Genomic DNA, 19,411 nt, shown 5'->3' with positions numbered 1-19,411 from the left:
TATGAAGCAAGCGGTGTCCTAGATAATGATATGGAAACTCCTTCTGTACCTTCTCTGGTGTTAATTGTAAGCCAGATAATCCTAAGGTGGTCTGAAGATCCCCAAAGGCAGACAGTAAAAGCTTTTCTTTTGGTGCAGCCAGCAGTAAATCATCCATATAATGAATTATATATAATTGAGGATATTGGTTCTATAGCCTGAGAAACATAAATTTGGCACATAGTAGGGCTGTTAGCCATGCCTTGGGGCAAAACTACCCACTGATATCTCTTATAAGGCTCTCTTAAGTTTACAAATGGAACACTGAAAGCAAAACGCTGACAATCAGCAAGGTGTAAAGGAATATTAAAAAAACAATCCTTTAAATCTATCACAAGTAGGTGCCAGTCTTTAGGGATGGCCACAGGGGTTAGCAGCCCTGGCTGGGTGGCACCCATGAGCATCATGGTCTTATTAACCCATCTCAGGTCTTGTAACAGCCTCCACTTACCTGATTTTTTCTTAATAACAAATATGGGGGTATTCCAGGGAGAGGTGAGGGGACAAGATGACCAGCATCGAGTTGTTCCTGAACCAAAGCAAGAGCAGCCTCCAACTTTACTTTGGATAGGGGCCATTGTTCCACCCATACGGGATCATCATTTCTTCAAGTGATAGGAATTGGAGGTATTTGAGGCTGTGAAACAATGGCCCCCACTAAAAATGTCTTAATCCTCTCCGGTCTCCAGGAGATCTCTGCACTGGGGGTTTATCAGTCACAGGCAGGGGATCTCCTTGTAGGCTCTTTTCAATACCTTTGCCTAGGCAATAGCCTTGCTCTCTAAGCATATGTTGTACAGGGGGTGTGGTCAGTATGGCCCCCATGGCTTTTAAGGTATCTCTGCCCCAGAGATTGGTTGGAATGTGAGGCAAGATAAAGGGCTGAAATATACCAGAGTGTCCCTCACCATCTTTCCAAGTTACTAGACGGGAACTTTTACTAGGTGACTTTGCTATGCCTATGCCCTGTAAACTGCTATCTGACTCTTGCAGGGGCCAAGCCTGTGGCTAATGGTTAAGAGAAATGACAGATGTGTCTGCGCCCGAGTCTAAAAGACCATGAAAGGCCCGCCCCTCAATAGTAAGGGCCATCATTGGTCTGGACTCCATAGTGGACACCCAACAAGCCATAGGTCCTGTAGATCCAAACCCCCCTTCTCCTCTTACAGGCTTAAGGAAGGGATTATTAGTTGTAAACTTAGGGGACAAAATTAATTGAGCAATTCTAGCTCCTTGGGGTATAACAGTGACTCCCTTGCCAGCTTCTACCATAATTTTGATCTCTCCTTTTGTATCTTCATCAATAACTCCCGGAATGACTTTAACTTCTTTAAGTAGAGCGCTACTCCTCCCTAAAAATCAGCCCAATTGAACCTGGTGGTAAAAGGCCTTTGACTCCCGTGCCCAAAGCTTGGGGTCCCATCTGAGGAGTCAAAATTGCTTTGGTGGAGGAACAGAGGTCCAGTCCTGTGCTACCTGGGGTACCTCTGACAAGGTCCTGGATACAAAGGGGTTCCTCTGAGGTAGGACCTGAATAGGGTGGGGAACAGGTGTATCTAGGGCTCCCTACACCTGGGAGTAAGGGGTCCGGAGCGGACCCCAATTCCCATTTCCCGAAGGTGGCAGAGAGTAGCCCTGTGCAGCAGTCTTAGATCGACAATTTCTGGCCCAATGATATCCTCTTTTACAGAGGGGGCAAAGACTTGGCTCTGAACGAGGGGGTGTAACAGAGTCCTTAGCAGGACAATTTTTCTAAAAGTGGCCTGTTTGCTTGCATCTGAAACATATCTTAGGTCTGGCCCCTCACTGATATTTCTATTTCTTCCCTGCATAGCAGCAGCAATAACTTGTCCCATAATATGATATCCATCTATATCTCTACAAATGCGAATATAATCATTGAGGCTCCTGGTTTTGTGAGGCCGTAAAGCATCCTTACAGTATTTGTTAGCAGTTTCAAAAGCTAATTGTCTTACTAAAGGCATAACATTTTCAATATCCCCAAATATACGACCTGCAAGTTGTAGGAGCGGGTCCACAAACTCAGAATAGGGTTCAGATGGTCCCTGTAGGATCTTAGAAAATTGGTCTCCTGCAGCCTTATTAGGCAAGGCTTTCCATGCACGGCCAGCGGCTGCTGAGATCTGTGCATAAACAGCTGGGTCGTAAAGAATTTGCTGGCCCAGAGTTGAATAGGCTCCTGTGCCGGTAAGCATTTCTAAATTCCTATCAGGAAAACCGGCAGCCGCATTGCTCTGTGCCGTCTGGTTACACAGTTCTTGGTATTCACCCCTCCAGATCAAATAATCTCCCCCAGACAGCGTAGCACGACATAATTGTTGCCAATCACTGGGGGTACAATTTAAGGCTGAAAAGGATTCAAAAATGGCCAGAGTGAAAGGGGCATGAGGCCCATATGCCATAACCGCCTCCTTCAACTGTTTTATATCCTTAAAGTTAAGAAGGGAGTGTTCTCTCTGATTCTGGCCTTGAGGATTAACTGTCTCTACCACTGGAAACATCACTCTGCCCTTCTGCATTTCAGGAGGGACTGAAGGAAGACAGAGAGAACTGGAATGTTCAGGATTACAGGCAGGGGGACGCGGCTCAAGGGAACATTTTTTAAACTTGTTTTTTAATTTGAGGAAGCCTTTCCCAGGGCGAGGCTCTTCACCTTCCTCCATCTCCTCCCCCGAAGAGACTGGAGAAGACTCAGAGGAAGAAACATTAGAAGTTTGAATTGATCTAAGTTCCTCAGTTTCATCCCCTGAAGAAGAGCGAGAGGACTCAGAAGGGGAAACACTGGAAGTTTGAATTGTTCTGTCAGACTCCAGGTCTTGAGCCTCTGTGAAGGCATCCCTAGTCTTCCTGACCTGTTCCTTTATTACAGTATTACCACTAACACGTGCACCCTTAACAAGATGCCGCAGAGAAAAGACAACAATTGGTATGGCATTTGGCCCTTCGTTATGTAAAGTTCTTTGTAGGTCCATTTTAACTTGGTTCCAATCAAGGGAATTAAGATCACCAGAGACCAAAAACCAAGGGCTGACTTTATGTATGGTTTTTAAGAAGTTTTTAGCTGTCTTATGTCTGATAATTGTGCCCTGGCATTCTAACAATTGTATCAAATGGTCCTCCAAAACAGGGTAGGAACCAGCAGCACCCATACCTAATATACTCACTCCTAACCTTAAGAAGAATGCTGGCGCTGGGCGTTGGTGGCGCATGCCTTTAATCCCAGCACTCGGGAGGCAGAGGCAGGCGGATCTCTGTGAGTTCGAGGCCAGCCTGGTCTACAAAGCGAGTTTCAGGACAGTCTCCAAAACAATACAGAGAAACCCTGTCTCAAAAAACCAAAAAAAAAAAAAAAAAAAAAAAAAAAAAAGAAAAGAATGCTGGCTGGCTTTCTGTGGGGGTGGGCTCTCAGGAATTCCCTGACAATTTTGATACCAATGGGTTAAGTTAGGGCTGGAGCCTAACTCTATGGGGGCCTAACTCTATGGGGGCTGACCCACCTTCTAGGGCCTAACCTTTTAAATCACCCCTCTATGGGGGCTGACCCACCTTCTAGGGCCTAACCTTTTAAATCACCCCTCTATGGGGGCTGACCCACCATCTGGGGCCTAACTCAGTACCCTAAACTTGGTACCCCTACCCAAATACACCCTCCTACCTTACTTGCCAGCCAGCATTCAGTTTTTCTTCTTTTCCAATCTCGGTGGGACCTCCATCTGTAGCGAGCTGCAGATGTGTTCACAGCTACAGTGCTACCACACTTCACAATGATCCGAGGCTAAGGGCTAAGGATAAAGACAAAGACAACGGCTCATTCTTGCAAGAAAAAACTGGCCTTTATTATTACAAGGGTGGAGCCTTATATACCAAAGGCAGGTATGGTGGAAAAACATCAAGGTCAGAAGGCTACCTTCCCAGGGCCCTCCAGCAAAGGGTGGGCCAAAACAGGAATTAGCTTTTAGACAAAAAACAGGAACTTGCATGCAGGCCTTACTGGGAGGAGGGGATAAGAGATGTTTTGCTAAAAGCCTCTAGTAACAAGCAGTCAACAGGCCCCCATGGGGGAAGGGTGCAACAACTAACTACTGATTTTGGCTTCTATAACCCACTTATGCAGATATTCAGTGACTATTTTGGGGGACGGGGGACGGGGGTTCGAGGCAGGGTTTCTCTGTGGCTTTGGAGGCTCTTATAGAACCGGCTGGTCTGCCTCTGCCTCCCAAGTGCTGGGATTAAAGGCATGAGCCACCACTGCCCGGCATTCAATGACTATTTTAAGGTCACCTGGCTGCCTAATCTTGGCACAGCAGAATGGCTTGTTGGCTGTGGTCAATTACTTGTGCAGATAACAAGGACTTCCTGTGGTCTTCACCTTTAAAAGCCCTGCTTTCACTGGCTTCTAGTTTAGAGACTATAGCCCTGCTAGCAGCTTCAATCAATTTGGTTAATTACAATCTGAATTGAGACTGAGATTTTTTCTTTTCCCGATGGTCTCAAACTCTAACAATGAAATAACTTAATTACCTGTCTATATGTTGTGAAACTGTAATGTGCTTGTCTGTTCCTGGTTCTAGGCAGGCTGTATAGCTGCTTGAATGTGTGTGTGTGTGTGTGTGTGTGTGTGTGTGTGTGTGTGTGTGTAGATAGGTATAGGTATAGATATTTTAAGTCCTTTTATATTTTCTCTTCTTGGTCCCCCAAGAGTCTAACAGTTACATTCCAGCAAGAGATGGTCAAGATAATAAAGTTTACCGTTTCCTTGGATGGTAAACTTAGAACTTAGTGGAAAGGCAGAAGGGAAGACACAGTGTGCCAAAAATTCTTGTATGTTAACTCTGTAATTATAAGTTAGAATACGAAAGACATCTGCTCCCCTGAAGAACTGGGGTACAACAAACTGCTGCTTTTTCCCAGGTGGCAGAAGGGTAAGAAAAGAGAAGGAGGTGAGGTTGATGGTACAACATGGACAGGAGACTTGCAACTGGGATCAGTGATGGTGGGTTGGAACACGGTGAGATAATGGGAAGGGAGCATGTACCTGGGCGACGCTAAGGCTTTCATTAGCCACCCCAGAATGAGAGTGTGTGTATGTGGACAAGGACGGGGAGCAATTGGGAAGAGTTCTACACGTGGGAAGATAGGAGACTGGGAAGAGAGAAAAGTCAGAGATGGGGAGGAAGGAACAGAGTTGGCAGGTGGAGGGGTGACTGGTATTAGACATGTGGAATGTGTCCAAAGGAGGAGTCATCATGGATGTCATACAGGGCTGAATTTGAGAAGGATAATAGGTGAATATCAGAGAATCCAGTAAGGCCTAAATGGCATCCCTATTAAAGATAGGGTCTGAAGATCAAATTTAGATCAGTTATTGAGAATGCATCCCAGAGGTGAGTTGGGGACATGGAGAGTAGATCCATGGATGCTCACCTTAGAGGCATCTCTAAAAGGCAGTGGGTACCACCTCCTGATGCTTTCAGTGGTGAGATGTAGTCTCAGTGCATTGGCTTGGCTGAGATGTTCCTTAGACTAGGGTGTCTCCTGAAAATAAGGACTCCATCAGCTCACAGAGGTAAAACAATCACCCCAGAGCCTGTCGGGAGCGATCATTGTTATTTAGAACCTCTTGTAAATATTGCCAGCCTTTTTAAGAATAGTCCATCCCCTCCCCAGCTTCCTAATGAATAGAACTTGGGCTCACAGGACTAGCCGATGGCAAGAAAGGAAACATTCCACAATTAGATCACTTAACCCCTCCCTCTGCGACCCTATCACCTTGCCAACACCTATTAGCTGCTCACCTTCAGTGGCCTGGTTACTAGGCAACGACCCCTATCTCATTTCCCCTATATAAGCCTGTACAAAATTCTCATTAAATGCAGCTTGATCAGCCGCGTTGTCTTACTGTCTGTTTCTCTTGTCTCCTGTCCCCTCATTCCAGGTTCCCCTGGGCTAGACCGTCGTTGTGCCCTGCTGGCCAGGGTAAGAGCCATGTTAGTCCTGTTGGAAATTATCCCTCAAAGGGATACTCACAGATCCAAAGTACCACATATCAGTTGTGAGGGAGGAACTGAAAACCTGGTGACCCATAGTTCTCTCAGGTGAGGAAGTGTGGTGGGGACGAGGGGGACATGGCAGGCAGAAGGACCAGTCACGTGCTCGGTTCCCTCTTCCTCTGGAGAGCAGCAGGAGCAAATGTCAGGACAGAAGGTGATGGGGAGGCAAAAAGGAAACGTGAGAGAAGAGAGTCCTCAATGTAGATTCACCTGGATTGACTGCCACTGCCAACCCTGTGTTGCTTCATCAACTGTTATGAAAGAATTCCCGTTGTCTCTCAGGGACATGCATCTGATGATTTACCTGCTGTGATTTTGTCATTGTTACAGTGTATTCTCTTTCTTTAAAAAACAGCTCATCTTTTAAATTTTTATTCTTTTGTTTGTTTGTTTTTGTTTTTGTTTTTTGAGACAGGGTTTCTCTGTATTGTTTTGGAGGCTGTCCTGGAACTCACTCTGTAGACCAGGCTGGCCTCGAGCTCACAGAGATCCGCCTGCCTCTGCCTCCCAAGTGCCGGGATTAAAGGCGTGTGCCACCAACACCAGCTTAAATTTTTATTCTTTAACTTTTAAAGATTATTTTATTTCATGAAAACGGGTGTCTTGCCTGTGTCTGTGAACCATACATATGCCTGGTACTCACGGAGGGCCAAGGGAGTGTCAGAGCTCATGGAACTGATATTACAAAGAGTTGCCATGTGGGTACTGGGACTTGAAACAAGGTCCCCTGGAAGAGCAGCCAGCTCTCTTAACCTCTGAGCCATCTCTCCAGCCCTAAAGATTTTATTTTTTTTTTAAGTGTATACTGACTGCAGTACCTAAGGATGTCAGAAGGGGGCATCAGATCCTATTGTGAGCTTCCTGACATAGGTGCTGGGAATCAAACTTAAGTCCTCTGCAAGACTGCTGGGCCTTTTCTCCAACCCCAGTACTTGTTCTTTATTGAATCTTTACATCTAGACTCCAGTCTGATAAATACTTTTTATCCCTGTGTGGTGGCTTGAAATAGAGTTGTTCCCCAAAGGGGGTGACACTATTAGAACGTGTGGTTTTGTCAGAGGAAGTGTGTGGCTGTGGGGGTAGGCTTTGAGTTCTCCTATACTGAAGCTACTCCCAGTGTCTCAGACCGTTTTCTGTTGCCTGCAAGGTGTAGGACTCTCGGCACCTTCTCCAACATCACATCTGCCTGTACGCCACCATGTCTCACCATGATGACAATGGACTGACCCTCTGAACTGTAAACGAGCCACCACGATTAATGTTTTCTTTATAAGAGTTGTTGTGGTCACGGTTTCTCTTAGCAGCAGTAGACACCCTAACTAAAACCCTGGGCCTTTGGCTCCTCATTCTTGGCACATGATCAAACCCAAACAAAGATGATGGCGGTGTTGCCTGGGAGCGGCCGATCAGCATAAGCCAGCTGCTGGAGCCCTGCCTGCAGCTTCGCCTCTTGTGCCCCAACATCCTCTGGCCTGGCCTGAAGGCTCTGCTGTCCCCCACATGCTTTTCATCACCTGAAGATTTTGAGGTGCTCCTCTTGGACTTCCGGCTGGCCCACTTTACAGGTTTTATGTAGATGTGATTTCCAGAAGGTGATATTAGATGCCAGTCATCTGTTACATCTGAAATGCCAATTGTAAGTAAAAATGAAGTGGAATGACTTTGAAAAGTTTAAATCAGGTTGCTGCAGATTCCAGGGTCATCAGAGGTAGAAATGAACATGAAGGCAGAAGGAAGTTCTCAGACAAGGTTTTTATTAGGGGCTTTTTTTTGGGGGGGGTTCAAGACAGGGTTTCTCTGTGGCTTTGGAGGCTGTCCTTGAACTAGCTCTTGTAGACCAGGCTGGTCTCAAACTCACAGAGATCTGCCTGCCTCTGCCTCTGCCTCCTGAGTGCTGGGATTAAAGGCATGCGCCACCACCTTCAGAGGAAAAGGGAAACATCGTGGAGATTTGGAAGGATGGGGGGCTCTGTTGCTTCCTATCTTTTAAGTGCGTTAAGGAGGTAAGGCGATGCCACTCAGCACTCAGTGGGGACTTGAGTCACTTGTGCCATCCTGATGCCAGTATATTCGAGAAGGTTCATGTGTGCCGTGATGACTAATGTTGCTTATCAACTTGACTGCATCTAGAATTAACTAAAACCCAAGCAGGAGGGCATTTTTTTTTTTGGTAGAATTATTTGAGGTCAGAAGATCCACCCTAAATCTGGCCCACACCTTCTGATGTTAGCCTACATAAAAGGAAGAAGGGAGCTTTGCCTTTTGCCTGCTTGCCCTCACTCTCACCGGCAAGTTCATCTCTCCTGTTCCTGGGGCATTCCTTTACTGGTACAGAACCTACTTCTTTAGGATTCCAACATAGCTCTCTAGACCTCCCTGGGACTCTAGCACCAAATTCAGACGGCTGACACAGCTGGTCTTGTGGACAACTACTGGATCCTCGGAGATCAGGAGAAAGCCACCGTTGGACTCCTGGGACCACAGCCTGTAAGTCGTTCTTATGCCTTCCCTCCCTTTTTTTTTTTTACCACTTGCAGCTGCTTTAGCTAGAATTCAGGGTGCAGTCATCTCTGGGGAAATCCAGTCCTATAAGCCTTTGTTTTTCTTTCAACTTCAGCTTTCTAGAATGAGTGTCCCACAAAGGCAAAAGCAGATTAAATGAAAACAGAGAACCCTGAGCTCTCAGCCCTGGTTGTATAGAAAATAGATGATAGACTCTCTGACAAGTTATGCCCCATCATCTGTCACAAACAAACATACGAGAAAGTCATCATTCCTGAAGGCACACTAAGGATGATCATGCCGCTCCCATCTGCTAACTGTAACCCACATACTCGGGATCACTGATGTCATTTCTTCTCCCCAGTGGAGGGTGAACTGCCGACCCTCCCGCCTCTGGGGTTTCAGGGTTTGGACAGCTTGAAAAGGCCTAGGAATGGCTCTCCCGGAACACACCCCCTGTGGTAACTTGAAACAATTATTTGTTCTTAACTCCCCAGTCCCTAGAAAACATACCAGTTTACAAACATAATGAAGCAGTTTTCCGAGAAACAGACTCCACTGGAGAGAAGGCGGGCCCACTAGGCAGCAACCTTCAGACTTTGCAGTCTGAGCCACATTTCCCAGCCCTTCTTTTTCCACAGCCTTAATAGCCTCAAAAGGCAAGAGATGCCTAAGGAGCACCAAGAGGCGGCTGTGCCGGAGGGACCCCACATCCCAACTTCTGCAACAACCACCATAATCAACATGCCTGGTGAGGTCTCCCTGCCTGATCATGTGGTCTGGTCCATGTTCAATACACTCTTCATGAACTTCTGCTGCCTGGGTTTCATAGCATACGCCTACTCTGTGAAGGTATTGTATGTGAACCTCAAGTTTGACTTGCTCCAATGGTACCTGGGGAGTGGGGGGGAGTCGTGGATCAGCGTGAGAGTTGATATGTATCATCTTTCGTGTGTGTGTGTGTGTGTGTGTGTGTGTGTGTGTGTGTGTGTGTGTGTGTTGGGGCATATCCAGGTAGCCATAAGGGGGTGCCTGGAGATCCCTGGGACAGTGCATCTCCATCATAGCCTAGAGACTTCCTGGTGCCTGGAATGTCCCTTGACCCTGAAGACTAGGACTCCAAGCTGGGTAGGAAGTGTACAGGGAACTCATAGGAAACAGTGGGGTGGGTGGCTGGCTCTGGGTCTCTCTGGATAGTCTTGAGTGTGTGAAAGTGGAGCTAGTTCCCTGGCCTGAAAAGTAAAGAGGGTGCTGGGGAGATGATGGGGGAACTGAGTCAGAACACTTGTCTGTCATTTGACGGACTCCAGGGCCTCTGACTGTCTGGTTTCCTCCAGTCTAGGGACAGGAAGATGGTGGGTGATGTGACTGGGGCAAAGGCCTACGCCTCCACTGCCAAGTGCCTCAACATCAGCGCTGTGGTCCTCAGTATCCTCATGGCCATTGTCATCATCATTGTCTATGCCATCGTCTTGTCGCGGATGATAGCAAATTCCAGAGCCTTCTAGTGCCGCCCGTGTTCCACTATCCACAGCTGCACCACACCCTAGGCTTTGTCCTGACCCTTTACCCACACATATGTGATTGTTAACTCACACATCTGTTCACAGTGGATTCAATAAAGTGCGTGTGCTGACGACTGTGCTGTGACTCTCTGTTCCTGACCTAATATTGATCTGAGCTCATCATGTATCTTCCCAGGCTGAGACCTGCAGGACATCCTCAACTTGGCAGGTTTCTGGTCACCTGTAGAGGGCAACAGTTGACCAGACTTCTGTGTGTGTGTTTGAGGGCTGATGAGCCTTGCCCACTTCTGACTCCTGCGTCCAGAATGCCCAGAAAGGACCGAGAACAATGACCCAGGGAGTGTCCAGTCCACTGACGTGTTACCAGCTGAGGTTCCTATCCACGTCCCCAGACAAGCCGCATCTCAGGGTTCTATGTAGACCTCTGAGTTGAGGTTCTAGGCTTCTGGTCTGAGCCCATCATGACACACTGGGTTCTCTGATGGAAACTCGTCATCTCCTCCCCTTCTTCCACCTTCTGACTTCCAGCAGCAGTATGTGTTTATTTCAGATTCTAGGGTGAGCCGTTTAGGATGGGGGCCACACAACACTCTTGTTATTTGATTTGGTGATCAGTAGGCAGAAAACCCAAAGGAAATTCTGCAAGTTTATGGGGAGTCTGGACATCCTAGCTCCCCCTAACCTTGGTTGTGCAATAGCATCCTTATGCAGAGGGGCCTCTCACCCTCCCCAAGTGGATCTTGCCACAGACCAGACTCATGTGTAGTGGCAGCCACATTCACACTTGCGCCTCAAGTTTGCAAGTCTCTTGGAGTCCCCAGAGCAATGCTGCCTGTTCTTCATCTCCATGGTGCCCTCTCAAGGCGTCTACCCAGCCTTTCCCCGAGTCTGCAGAACTTGCTCTCACACTCTGCAGTTCTTTTCCTCCTAAGCCACCATGTTGGTTTTTAAATGTATCCAATGTGAGAAGTGCTGCAGTGGATTCAGCCAGGGAACAGGCCAGCGTTAACAGGAAGGGGTGGGGGATACTTGGTGCAGAGGGACAGAGCCCCTTACTTGTCCAGGACCCAAACTTGTCTTCCACCCCTGACTGGCAGAGTCAATCAGCCCAGCGGGGTAGTATAACCACCCATGAGGGGTCTAGTTACCCAGCCTCCCTTGAGGCCCAGCAGAGTGAGAGGAAAAACATAAGGCAGGCTTCCAAAGTGTGATGGTACACCACCCTCTGCATTTAGGAGCTCTGTTTCCTAGGCCAGTCATTCTCCAGTACTTTTTATGTCCCAGAAATTTCCTGATCCTGAATTTTGGCTTTATGGGAAATAGCTAGATACTCAGGAGAGACAATTAAGTAACCAAGGGCCAAATTATTTCACAGCAGAATAGCAGGAAGGGGGGAGAGTCTGGGGATCTTCTTGTGTAGGCACTCAGGTCAGAACTTGTCCCAGGGCCCCCACCTCCTATTTAATGTGGGGGTCCTGGGACTATCCCCTGGTATGAGAGTCTCCTCCATGCTGAAGCTGGTCAACAGCTAGACAGGCTCCATACAGCCACCCCCAGAGCACCCCTAAGCCTGCACTCACTGTGGGAGCTGTCTGTACTGAAACTCATGGCCTCTCCTGGGTTGATCTGCCACAGGTATGGGTTGAGGAGGAGTTGCTGCTCCTTGTATGTTAGGGAAAGGAGGATCTTCCAGCTCAGGGTCTGGATGCTCCTGACTGACTGAAGAGGGTCTATGTTGGGAGACTGGAAAATTCCAGTTACTTGGCTGAAGCCTGAGAGTTCCTGGAAGGCAGATGTTTTCCTGCCAGTTGTGAGACAACCATAATTAAAGTGAAGCCTGCATGAGATTGCAATATGGGGAACTCCAAACCTACCCCACCGAACCAGTGAGAGAGCTTACTGAGCTAAGGGCTAGAGAGATGACTCAGGGGTTAAGAGCATTTGTTGCTCTTCCACAAGACCTGAGTTCAATTCCCAGGCCTACATGACAGCTCACAACCATCTGTAACTCCAGTTCTAGGAGATCCAACACCATCCCTGGCCTCACTGGGCACCGAACAGGCACATGGTAAACAGACATACAGTGCAAGCAAAACAACCATACACACAAGATAAAAATAAATCTAAAAACTCATTTTTTAAGAGAATCAAAATAAGCACGCCTTTAATCCCAGCACTCAGGAGGCAGAGGCAGGCAGATCTCTGTGAGTTCGAGGCCGGGCTGGTCCGACAGCCTCCACCAAAACAACACAGAGAAACCCTGTCTCATAAAAACCAAAGAGAGAGAGAGAGAGAGAGAATCAAAATAAGAAGCAAGATATGGTGATGCATGCCTTTAATTCCAGCACTTGGGAGGCAGAGGCAGGTGGAACTCTAAGTTCAAAGCCAGCCTGGTCTACATGGAGAGTTCAACGACAGCCAGGACTACACAGGAAAGCCCTGTTTCAAAAAAAAAAAATGAAAAAGAAAAAAGAAAGAAATAAAGGAAGGAAGGAAGGAAGGAAGGAAGGAAGGAAGGAAGGAAGGAAGGAAGGAAGGAAGGAAGGAAGGGGGAATAAGTTCTTTTGTGGCGAAAGACACAACAAATCGCTTGCCAGTTTAATCGATTCAGTAACTTCAAATTTCAGTGCATGGCAGGATGGATGAGGGGTCAACACTCCTCAAAAGCTGGTGGGGTCCAAATTGATTCCCACCATCTTCCAGAGTAAGGGGAGTCAGGGCATCATCTTAGTGGGGTGTAAGCCCAGGAACAGGTCATTCTGGGGGTAGCAAAGCCCAAGGTTCTCCCTAGGAGATGTCCTTCATTCTTGGAAAGTGACTGGCAAGGGATCAAAATCTAAAGAAAACAGGTAACCACAGAGTAGGTTGGCTGGCATCAGTCTTAAGCCCAAGCCAGTCACCAGCATGCCTTCCCCAGCCCTCACCAGACTCTCCCTACCGAGGCTGCCCTCAACTGTTCTCTGTTCTGCCTTGGTTCTGACTACAGGGACACAAGAGAATCAATAAATGTGAAGTGAGCAGAGACTGGAAAGGATTTTTTGGGTAAGGCTCATCTTTTGAGTCACCCTTGTCGGAAATAAAAAGGAAGCTGGCTTTTCCCACAGCAGGCCTGAGCTAAAACATGACACCCCTCCAACCCACATCAGTCCCTCTCCCACCCAACCCTGGCTATTCCCCACAGGGAAAGCACGCATGACTTCCCCTCTGCGGCTATGTAGCTCTGAACAACAGCTAACTGAAACACACTTAGGAAACAAAGCCTAATTGTCACAGTAAACAAACAATGAAAGAGCAGAATGAAACTCAAATACACCTGCAATTATGTTCACTGTAAATTCCTGACACACCCCATTGAAAGGTTTTCTAGCCTCAGAGCATAGAACAGACTAACAGGAACTGACAAAACCACAGAGAAACTCCACACGCTGAATACAAATCATGCAAAACTACACAGAAACAACCTGAGAAAAGGCCACTAGCTGTAAGGATATAGAAGACCAAAATAAACAGTAAAAGCTAGTTGACTTTGGCAAATGCAACCTTGTCACAACATATTAAAATGGTTATCTTCTGTTTCAAGTAAAATAAAATGCATACACTAAATGCATGATGTAAGTACATCTGCCATAGGATGTTCTAGACCAAAGTGAGATTAACATTCAAAAAAGACAACAGTAAGTAGATAGATTAAAAACATAAATATCAGTAGATTTCCATATGCCAGCTATTACAGTAACAACCAAAAACAAATGAAAATTTGAATTGCATGTAAACTGTTTATGACCCTGTAAACAATGAAGTGAGAGAAAAATCTCCCAACTAATATAGCTGGAATATAATAAGCCAAAGCTGTAAGATACGACCTGTAGGTAGGCATTACTAGTGCAGAAAGGCATGCACACACTTGAATTGGTCAGTCTTCTGTTCCTGTCTCAGATATCACAGTTTGGGTGTGGGTTCATACAGGTCCGTGGAAAGAAGACTCAGAGACACTTATGAATGAACTGTCTGGAGAGATGGTTCAGAGGTTAAGAGCACTGACTGCTCTTCCAGAGGTCTTAAGTTCAATTCCTACCAGATGGCAGTGCACAACCATCTATAATGAGATTTGGTGCCCTCTTCTGGCATGGAGGCAGAATGTTGTACTCACAATAAATAAATCTTAAAAAAGAGTGAACTTAGCCTTTTGAGGCTGCACAAGTCTTCAGCCTTGATGGACTGAAGCCTTTCTTTCCCCTGGCTCCAGGGCATTTTTATTTTTCTCAGTTTTTACACTTTAGCCAGTTGATTGCCATATACTCAGAACAAGCTGAATGAGGCTTCCAAAAAGACAGTGCCAAGCGTAGAATACCAAAATTTTCCAGATTTCCTGAACCAAGTTTTGCATTAGGCTTTGTATCCTTGGGAAACTCCCAAACAAAGTTCACACGGTGAAGGGAGGGGTCTGCCCAACAAAGGATGAATTAGGACTAGGGGCTAACTCTCCAGAGCTAGGCCAGGGACTGCCCAGTAAGGATTAAGGCCAGGTGCTATCATTCTGGTGCCAGGCCAGCAAAATTCTGCTACATTTCCCTATATCAAAATATCTGAGACCATTAACTAATGAAAAAAAGTGGTTTATTTTGGTTACGGTCCTGAAGTTCCATCCAAGATAAGCGTTTGCTTTGGGGGATCTGGCTAGGTGTTGCGCCTCCTGCGCAGCCTGTATCCGAGAATGTGGCGAGGATTGATGACACAGAGACCGGTCGATTGTGTTAAGAAAACTTTATGCTCCCCAAATCAGCTTAGGAGAACTTCCCAAGAAAAACGCTTCCCTTCAGAAAAATGTCTGCCATCCATACAGGCACAAATCTCCAACAGCCCTCTCACAGCCCTCTCACAGACCTCTCACAGCCCCCTCTTTCCTCCTGGCTGGTGGTTAAATCTCTGGCACCAGAATCTGGAACAGCAAGGAGTAGCTAGCCGTCGGGAAGATCAAAGTCATGGTGTTTCAGTGAGCAAGCCCTTATCGGAGCCCTTATCAGGAGCTTATGGTACTGAATTGTTTTCAGTAAACATGTTTTCAGTAAACATTGTCTCACAGCTGCCTGCTCCCAGGCTGACGGAGGGGTGGGTTTCCGGCCAGGGTCTGTGATCCCCACAGCTAGGGTGGTGAAATGCAGGAGAACACAGAGTGGAGCAAACTCCAGCAAAGGTCAGTGCTCCGCAGTCCTCTGCAGGCCACATCCACAGTAAACTGAGCACTGCCCACTAGGACGTGCGTCCCCGTGATCCACCACCTCCCCCAAAAGGCAAGGAAATTACAAACCTACAGTGAACCCTGCTCTGACCCTCAGGGAATCTGGGCTCAGCATCAGCCTGAACAATATGTCTGATGGTTAATCTTCACTGTCAGCTTGACTGAATTTACGATCTCCCTTGGGTGCCTGGGCATACCTGTGGAGTTCATTGGTTTGACGGACAAGAGAAGATCCTCCTTAGGCACCATTCTACACGCTGGAGTCCCAGACTGCATATGAATGAGAGAGATCACAGGCCGCCACCACTGGGCTTCCTGCCTAGCAGTAAATGCGACCAGCTGCCTTGCACTCCAGCTGCCAGGCCTTCTCCACCAGGATGGCCTGCAGCCTGTGAGCCAAGCAAACCCTTTCTTCCTTAGGTTGTGTTAGGTCCCATGATGGTCCTCTTCCCCAAGTCTACATTTAGACAAAAGCCAGCATTCCCTCAGGGACTTGATCCCACCTGCTCGAGGAATCATTCTCCTTATCTCTGGCAAAAGGGACAGACGGCTCCTCCATTAACCTATGGCTGTGGTGTCTATTGCATAGCAAGGTCTATGCTAGCCTCTGAGCTCCCTACCCTCAAGCACCTGTACAGAGACATCCTGGCTGACATTCCCTGGCCCCTAACCTAGACCTCTGCAGTCCCTAGTTTCATTTCCCTTCCCCAGCTTCTCTTTCCTACAAAGCCCAGATGTTCTGGCCATGTGTTCTCTAGGTTCTTCTCTTGGCCCCGTTTCTGGGTCTCTCTTTGTCCATTTGTCCTCTTTCTTCTTCCCTCTGTTTTTCTCTTCCTCTCTCATGCTACCCCCTCTTTCTCCTCTCATGGTCCAGCCCCATCTAGACTCTTCCAGGTGCCTCTGGCTGCCCTCTCCTTAACATCTACAATAAAACCTCCTCCTTACCCACACCTCGGAACAGTCATGTCCCCATTTTCATTCACCTGGGGAGGACTGGAGGTATAACCTTCTTGGGGGATGTGTGTTACTGGGGAGTCGACTTTGGGGTTTCAAAAGCCCATGACAGGCCCAGTTTCTGGCTCTTCCCCCTTCAACTTGAGGGTCAGGATGTAAGCTCTCACCTACTGCTCCTGTGCCAGACCTGCCTGCTGCCATGATCTCCACCTTTATAGTCAAGGGCTCACCTCCTAGAATTATGCCAGAGGCCCCAATTAAACGCTTTCTTTCATAAGTTGCCTTGGTGATGGTGTCTTTTCACAGAAATAGAACAGTAACTAAGACAAGGAGTGATTGACTTTAATAACTTTTAATTGTGCTTCTGTATCTGTTTGGTTTGATGTGGTTGTTGATCAACTGTTTGTTTCTCCTTCTTAAATGCCACGCTTTCACTGAGCACCACCATAGCCCCCAAAAGAGGCTCACTAAGAAGATGCTTGGGCAAAACCAGAAGTGATTTACATTGTAGATCTTCACAGATGCGGAAATCACAACACGGAAGCACATGAAAGATGGACAATCAAGACAACATAACTCCTCCAGCTCCTCCAGCATATCATAACACTTCAATAGCCAAATAAAAAATTAAAATGTCAAAGAACTCATGACCTAATCACAATGAACTCAAAGAGAAGCAACCTTGGGAAAGAAAGTCAAAAGCATGGATGAGAAACTACAAGAGCCAGAAAAAAATGTGGAGAAAACCATAGAAATGTTAGGAAAAAAATGAATCAAATAAAAAAATATCACTAGTGATTAGAAAGCAATAGCATATTAGATCAAATAGAAGAAGAAATATCAGGAATTGAATATAAGGTCAAAGTAATATACATTGAAATAATCAGTGGAGGAGGGGAGCATGACCACAACTTTCAAGAACTTTGAAATATGATCAAGAGTAAACCCAAGAATCTATAGGGTAGAAGGATTTTTATCCGGGCCTGGAGAAATGGCTCAGCGGTTAAGAACACTGGCTGCTTGCCGGGCGTTGGTGGCGCACGCCTTTAATCCCAGCACTCGGGAAGCAGAGGCAGGCGGATCTCTGTGAGTTCGAGGCCAGGCTAGACCGACAGCCTCCAAAACAGAGAAACCCTGTCTCGTAAAAAACCAAAGAACACTGGCTGCTCTTTTAGCGGACCATGGCTCAATTCCTAGCTCCCGCATGGCAGCTCACAACTGTCTGCAACTCCAGTTTCAGGGTTCTGACACCCTCACGCAGACATACATGCAGGCAAAGTAGCGATGCATGTAAAATTTTAAAAAAAAGTTTTTTTAAAGGATTCTTATTCAATAAAATTATAGCAGAAGTTTCCCCAATATTAGGGAAAGAAACAGACATTCAAAAACAAGAGGCGGGACTGGAGAGATGGCTCATAGGTTAAGAGCACTGGCTGGTCTTCCAAGGGTCCTGAGTTCAATTCCCAGCAACTACATGGTGGCTCAAAAACATCTATGATGAGATCTGGTGCTAGTTTTCAATTATTTTAGAGTTGGGATTGGAAGGAGGTGTTCATATTTGGGTGTTTCTTTCAGATAAGTTTAGGTAGATAGAATACATGTTTGATACATTTTGTTCATGGACACAAGTTAGTTGTCCTTTTTAGACTAAAAGGGGAATTGTAGGAGGAAGTCTGTATGCCGCCATTAAACATGTGACTGGAACTATTCTCCGGTAAGAGACATACTTAGATTAACAATTATGGGGTAATTACTTAAGTCAGAGCTAGCCAGTAAGAAACAAGCAAGGCCAACAGCTTCATAATTAATACAGCGTCTTGTGTGTTTATTTGGGGACTACAAAGCGGCAGAGCCCAGGCAACTGGCAGGGGATAAACCAAAGTGGCTAGCAAGGAAAAGCTTCCCTTTACAACCAACTATTTAGGATAATAAGGAAATTCAGGTTAGTAGTTAGTCACCTATTACAATCGAACTTGTAGTTATGTCAGATATGTTTTCAAGGCCAAACAGATATATTTTAGGTAGACAGATGGTCTTCAAACACTTCAGAGGTCTGCAGAATGTGGCATTTGAGATATTTTAATAACATACATTTGTTTATTTGTTTGGTTTTTATGACAATGAGACTTGTCTGCTCCTGGCAGCACCAATATACTTCAAAGAAGATGATGGGCATTGAAGAAACTCCACATGGAATTTACATTCTTTGTGGCAAAAGTTAGCCACTGGGCAAGAAAGTGCTCTTGCCTCAACTGCTGAAAGTATGCTGTCCAAATTGGACAAGCAAGACACAAAAGAAAGGACTACCAACCTTTGCCAAGACAAGGTAGGACAACCCTTCAGAATATCCTGCTTCACAGAAAAGCCTGCCAGATATGCTAGGCTTGTAGGCCAAAGATTGGTGCCCCAATGTTGCAGAGGAATCTCGGGTGACTGTCCAGGCAGCCTGCTGTCACTGTCTTTCTCACATTGTTTGGAATTCACTTGCATGTTCTTCTTACTTGGGTATTATATTTTCCTTCTCGGGTCTCTGGTGGAGTTAATACTTTATAGTTATAGTTATAGTCTTCCTTGTGTAACAGAAAGGAAACTGGAGAGGATGGAGTTAACCTTGAGAAATTACATGGTAGATTCAGCTCCTGCCAAGGAACCATAAACAATTGTTCCAACTCAGCCAGACAATGATGGTGCACACCTTTAATCCCAACACCTGGGAGGCAAAGGCAGGAAGATCTCTGTGAGATGGAGGCTAGCCTGGTCTAGTGAGTTCCAGGAAACCAGGGCTACACAGACAAACCTTTCTAGTTGGAGACTTTTCCCATCTAGCCCGGTCCCACCTGACTGGTTTCTTTCTGCCACCAGGTCCCCACAGATGCTTATAAGATAACCACTCAGAGACTTAATATGTATTCATAATTGTTTGGCCAATGGCTAATGATGGGGGATGAACTTTTGTATGCTGTGAATATATGTTTCTCTTATTGGCTGATGAATAAAGATGTTTCAGCCAATTGACAGACAGGATGCAGCCAGGCAGGAAGTATAAGCAATGCTACCAGACTAGAAGAAGGCTGGGAAGA

General features: G+C 46.4%; 1 protein-coding gene and 1 long non-coding RNA gene across 2 annotated transcripts; one reads left to right on the top strand and one right to left on the bottom strand.

Moving 5' to 3' along the window:
• Nucleotides 1–3,809: 3,809 nt before the first annotated feature.
• Nucleotides 3,810–6,557, bottom strand: LOC121142332. Its single transcript, XR_005879322.1, has 3 exons — nt 6,088–6,557; nt 5,485–5,595; nt 3,810–3,842 (listed from the first exon to the last, which is right to left on the bottom strand). It is a non-coding gene; the product is annotated as an uncharacterized LOC121142332 (long non-coding RNA).
• Nucleotides 6,558–7,481: 924 nt separating this feature from the next.
• Nucleotides 7,482–10,248, top strand: LOC106021464 (interferon-induced transmembrane protein 1). Its single transcript, XM_013116372.3, has 4 exons — nt 7,482–7,746; nt 8,460–8,597; nt 9,254–9,464; nt 9,950–10,248. The coding sequence occupies exons 3-4, from the start codon at nt 9,279–9,281 to the stop codon at nt 10,118–10,120; spliced, it is 357 nt and encodes a 118-aa protein (XP_012971826.1). The 5' UTR covers nt 7,482–7,746; nt 8,460–8,597; nt 9,254–9,278; the 3' UTR covers nt 10,121–10,248.
• The last annotated feature ends 9,163 nt before the right edge of the window (nt 10,249–19,411 follow it).

Source organism: Mesocricetus auratus, unplaced genomic scaffold (assembly GCF_017639785.1).
Source record: "Mesocricetus auratus isolate SY011 unplaced genomic scaffold, BCM_Maur_2.0 Super-Scaffold_4256, whole genome shotgun sequence".
NCBI lineage: Eukaryota > Metazoa > Chordata > Mammalia > Rodentia > Cricetidae > Mesocricetus > Mesocricetus auratus.
The sequence above is the reverse complement of the archived record's forward strand: the minus strand, read 5'-3'. Positions and strand labels throughout refer to the sequence as shown.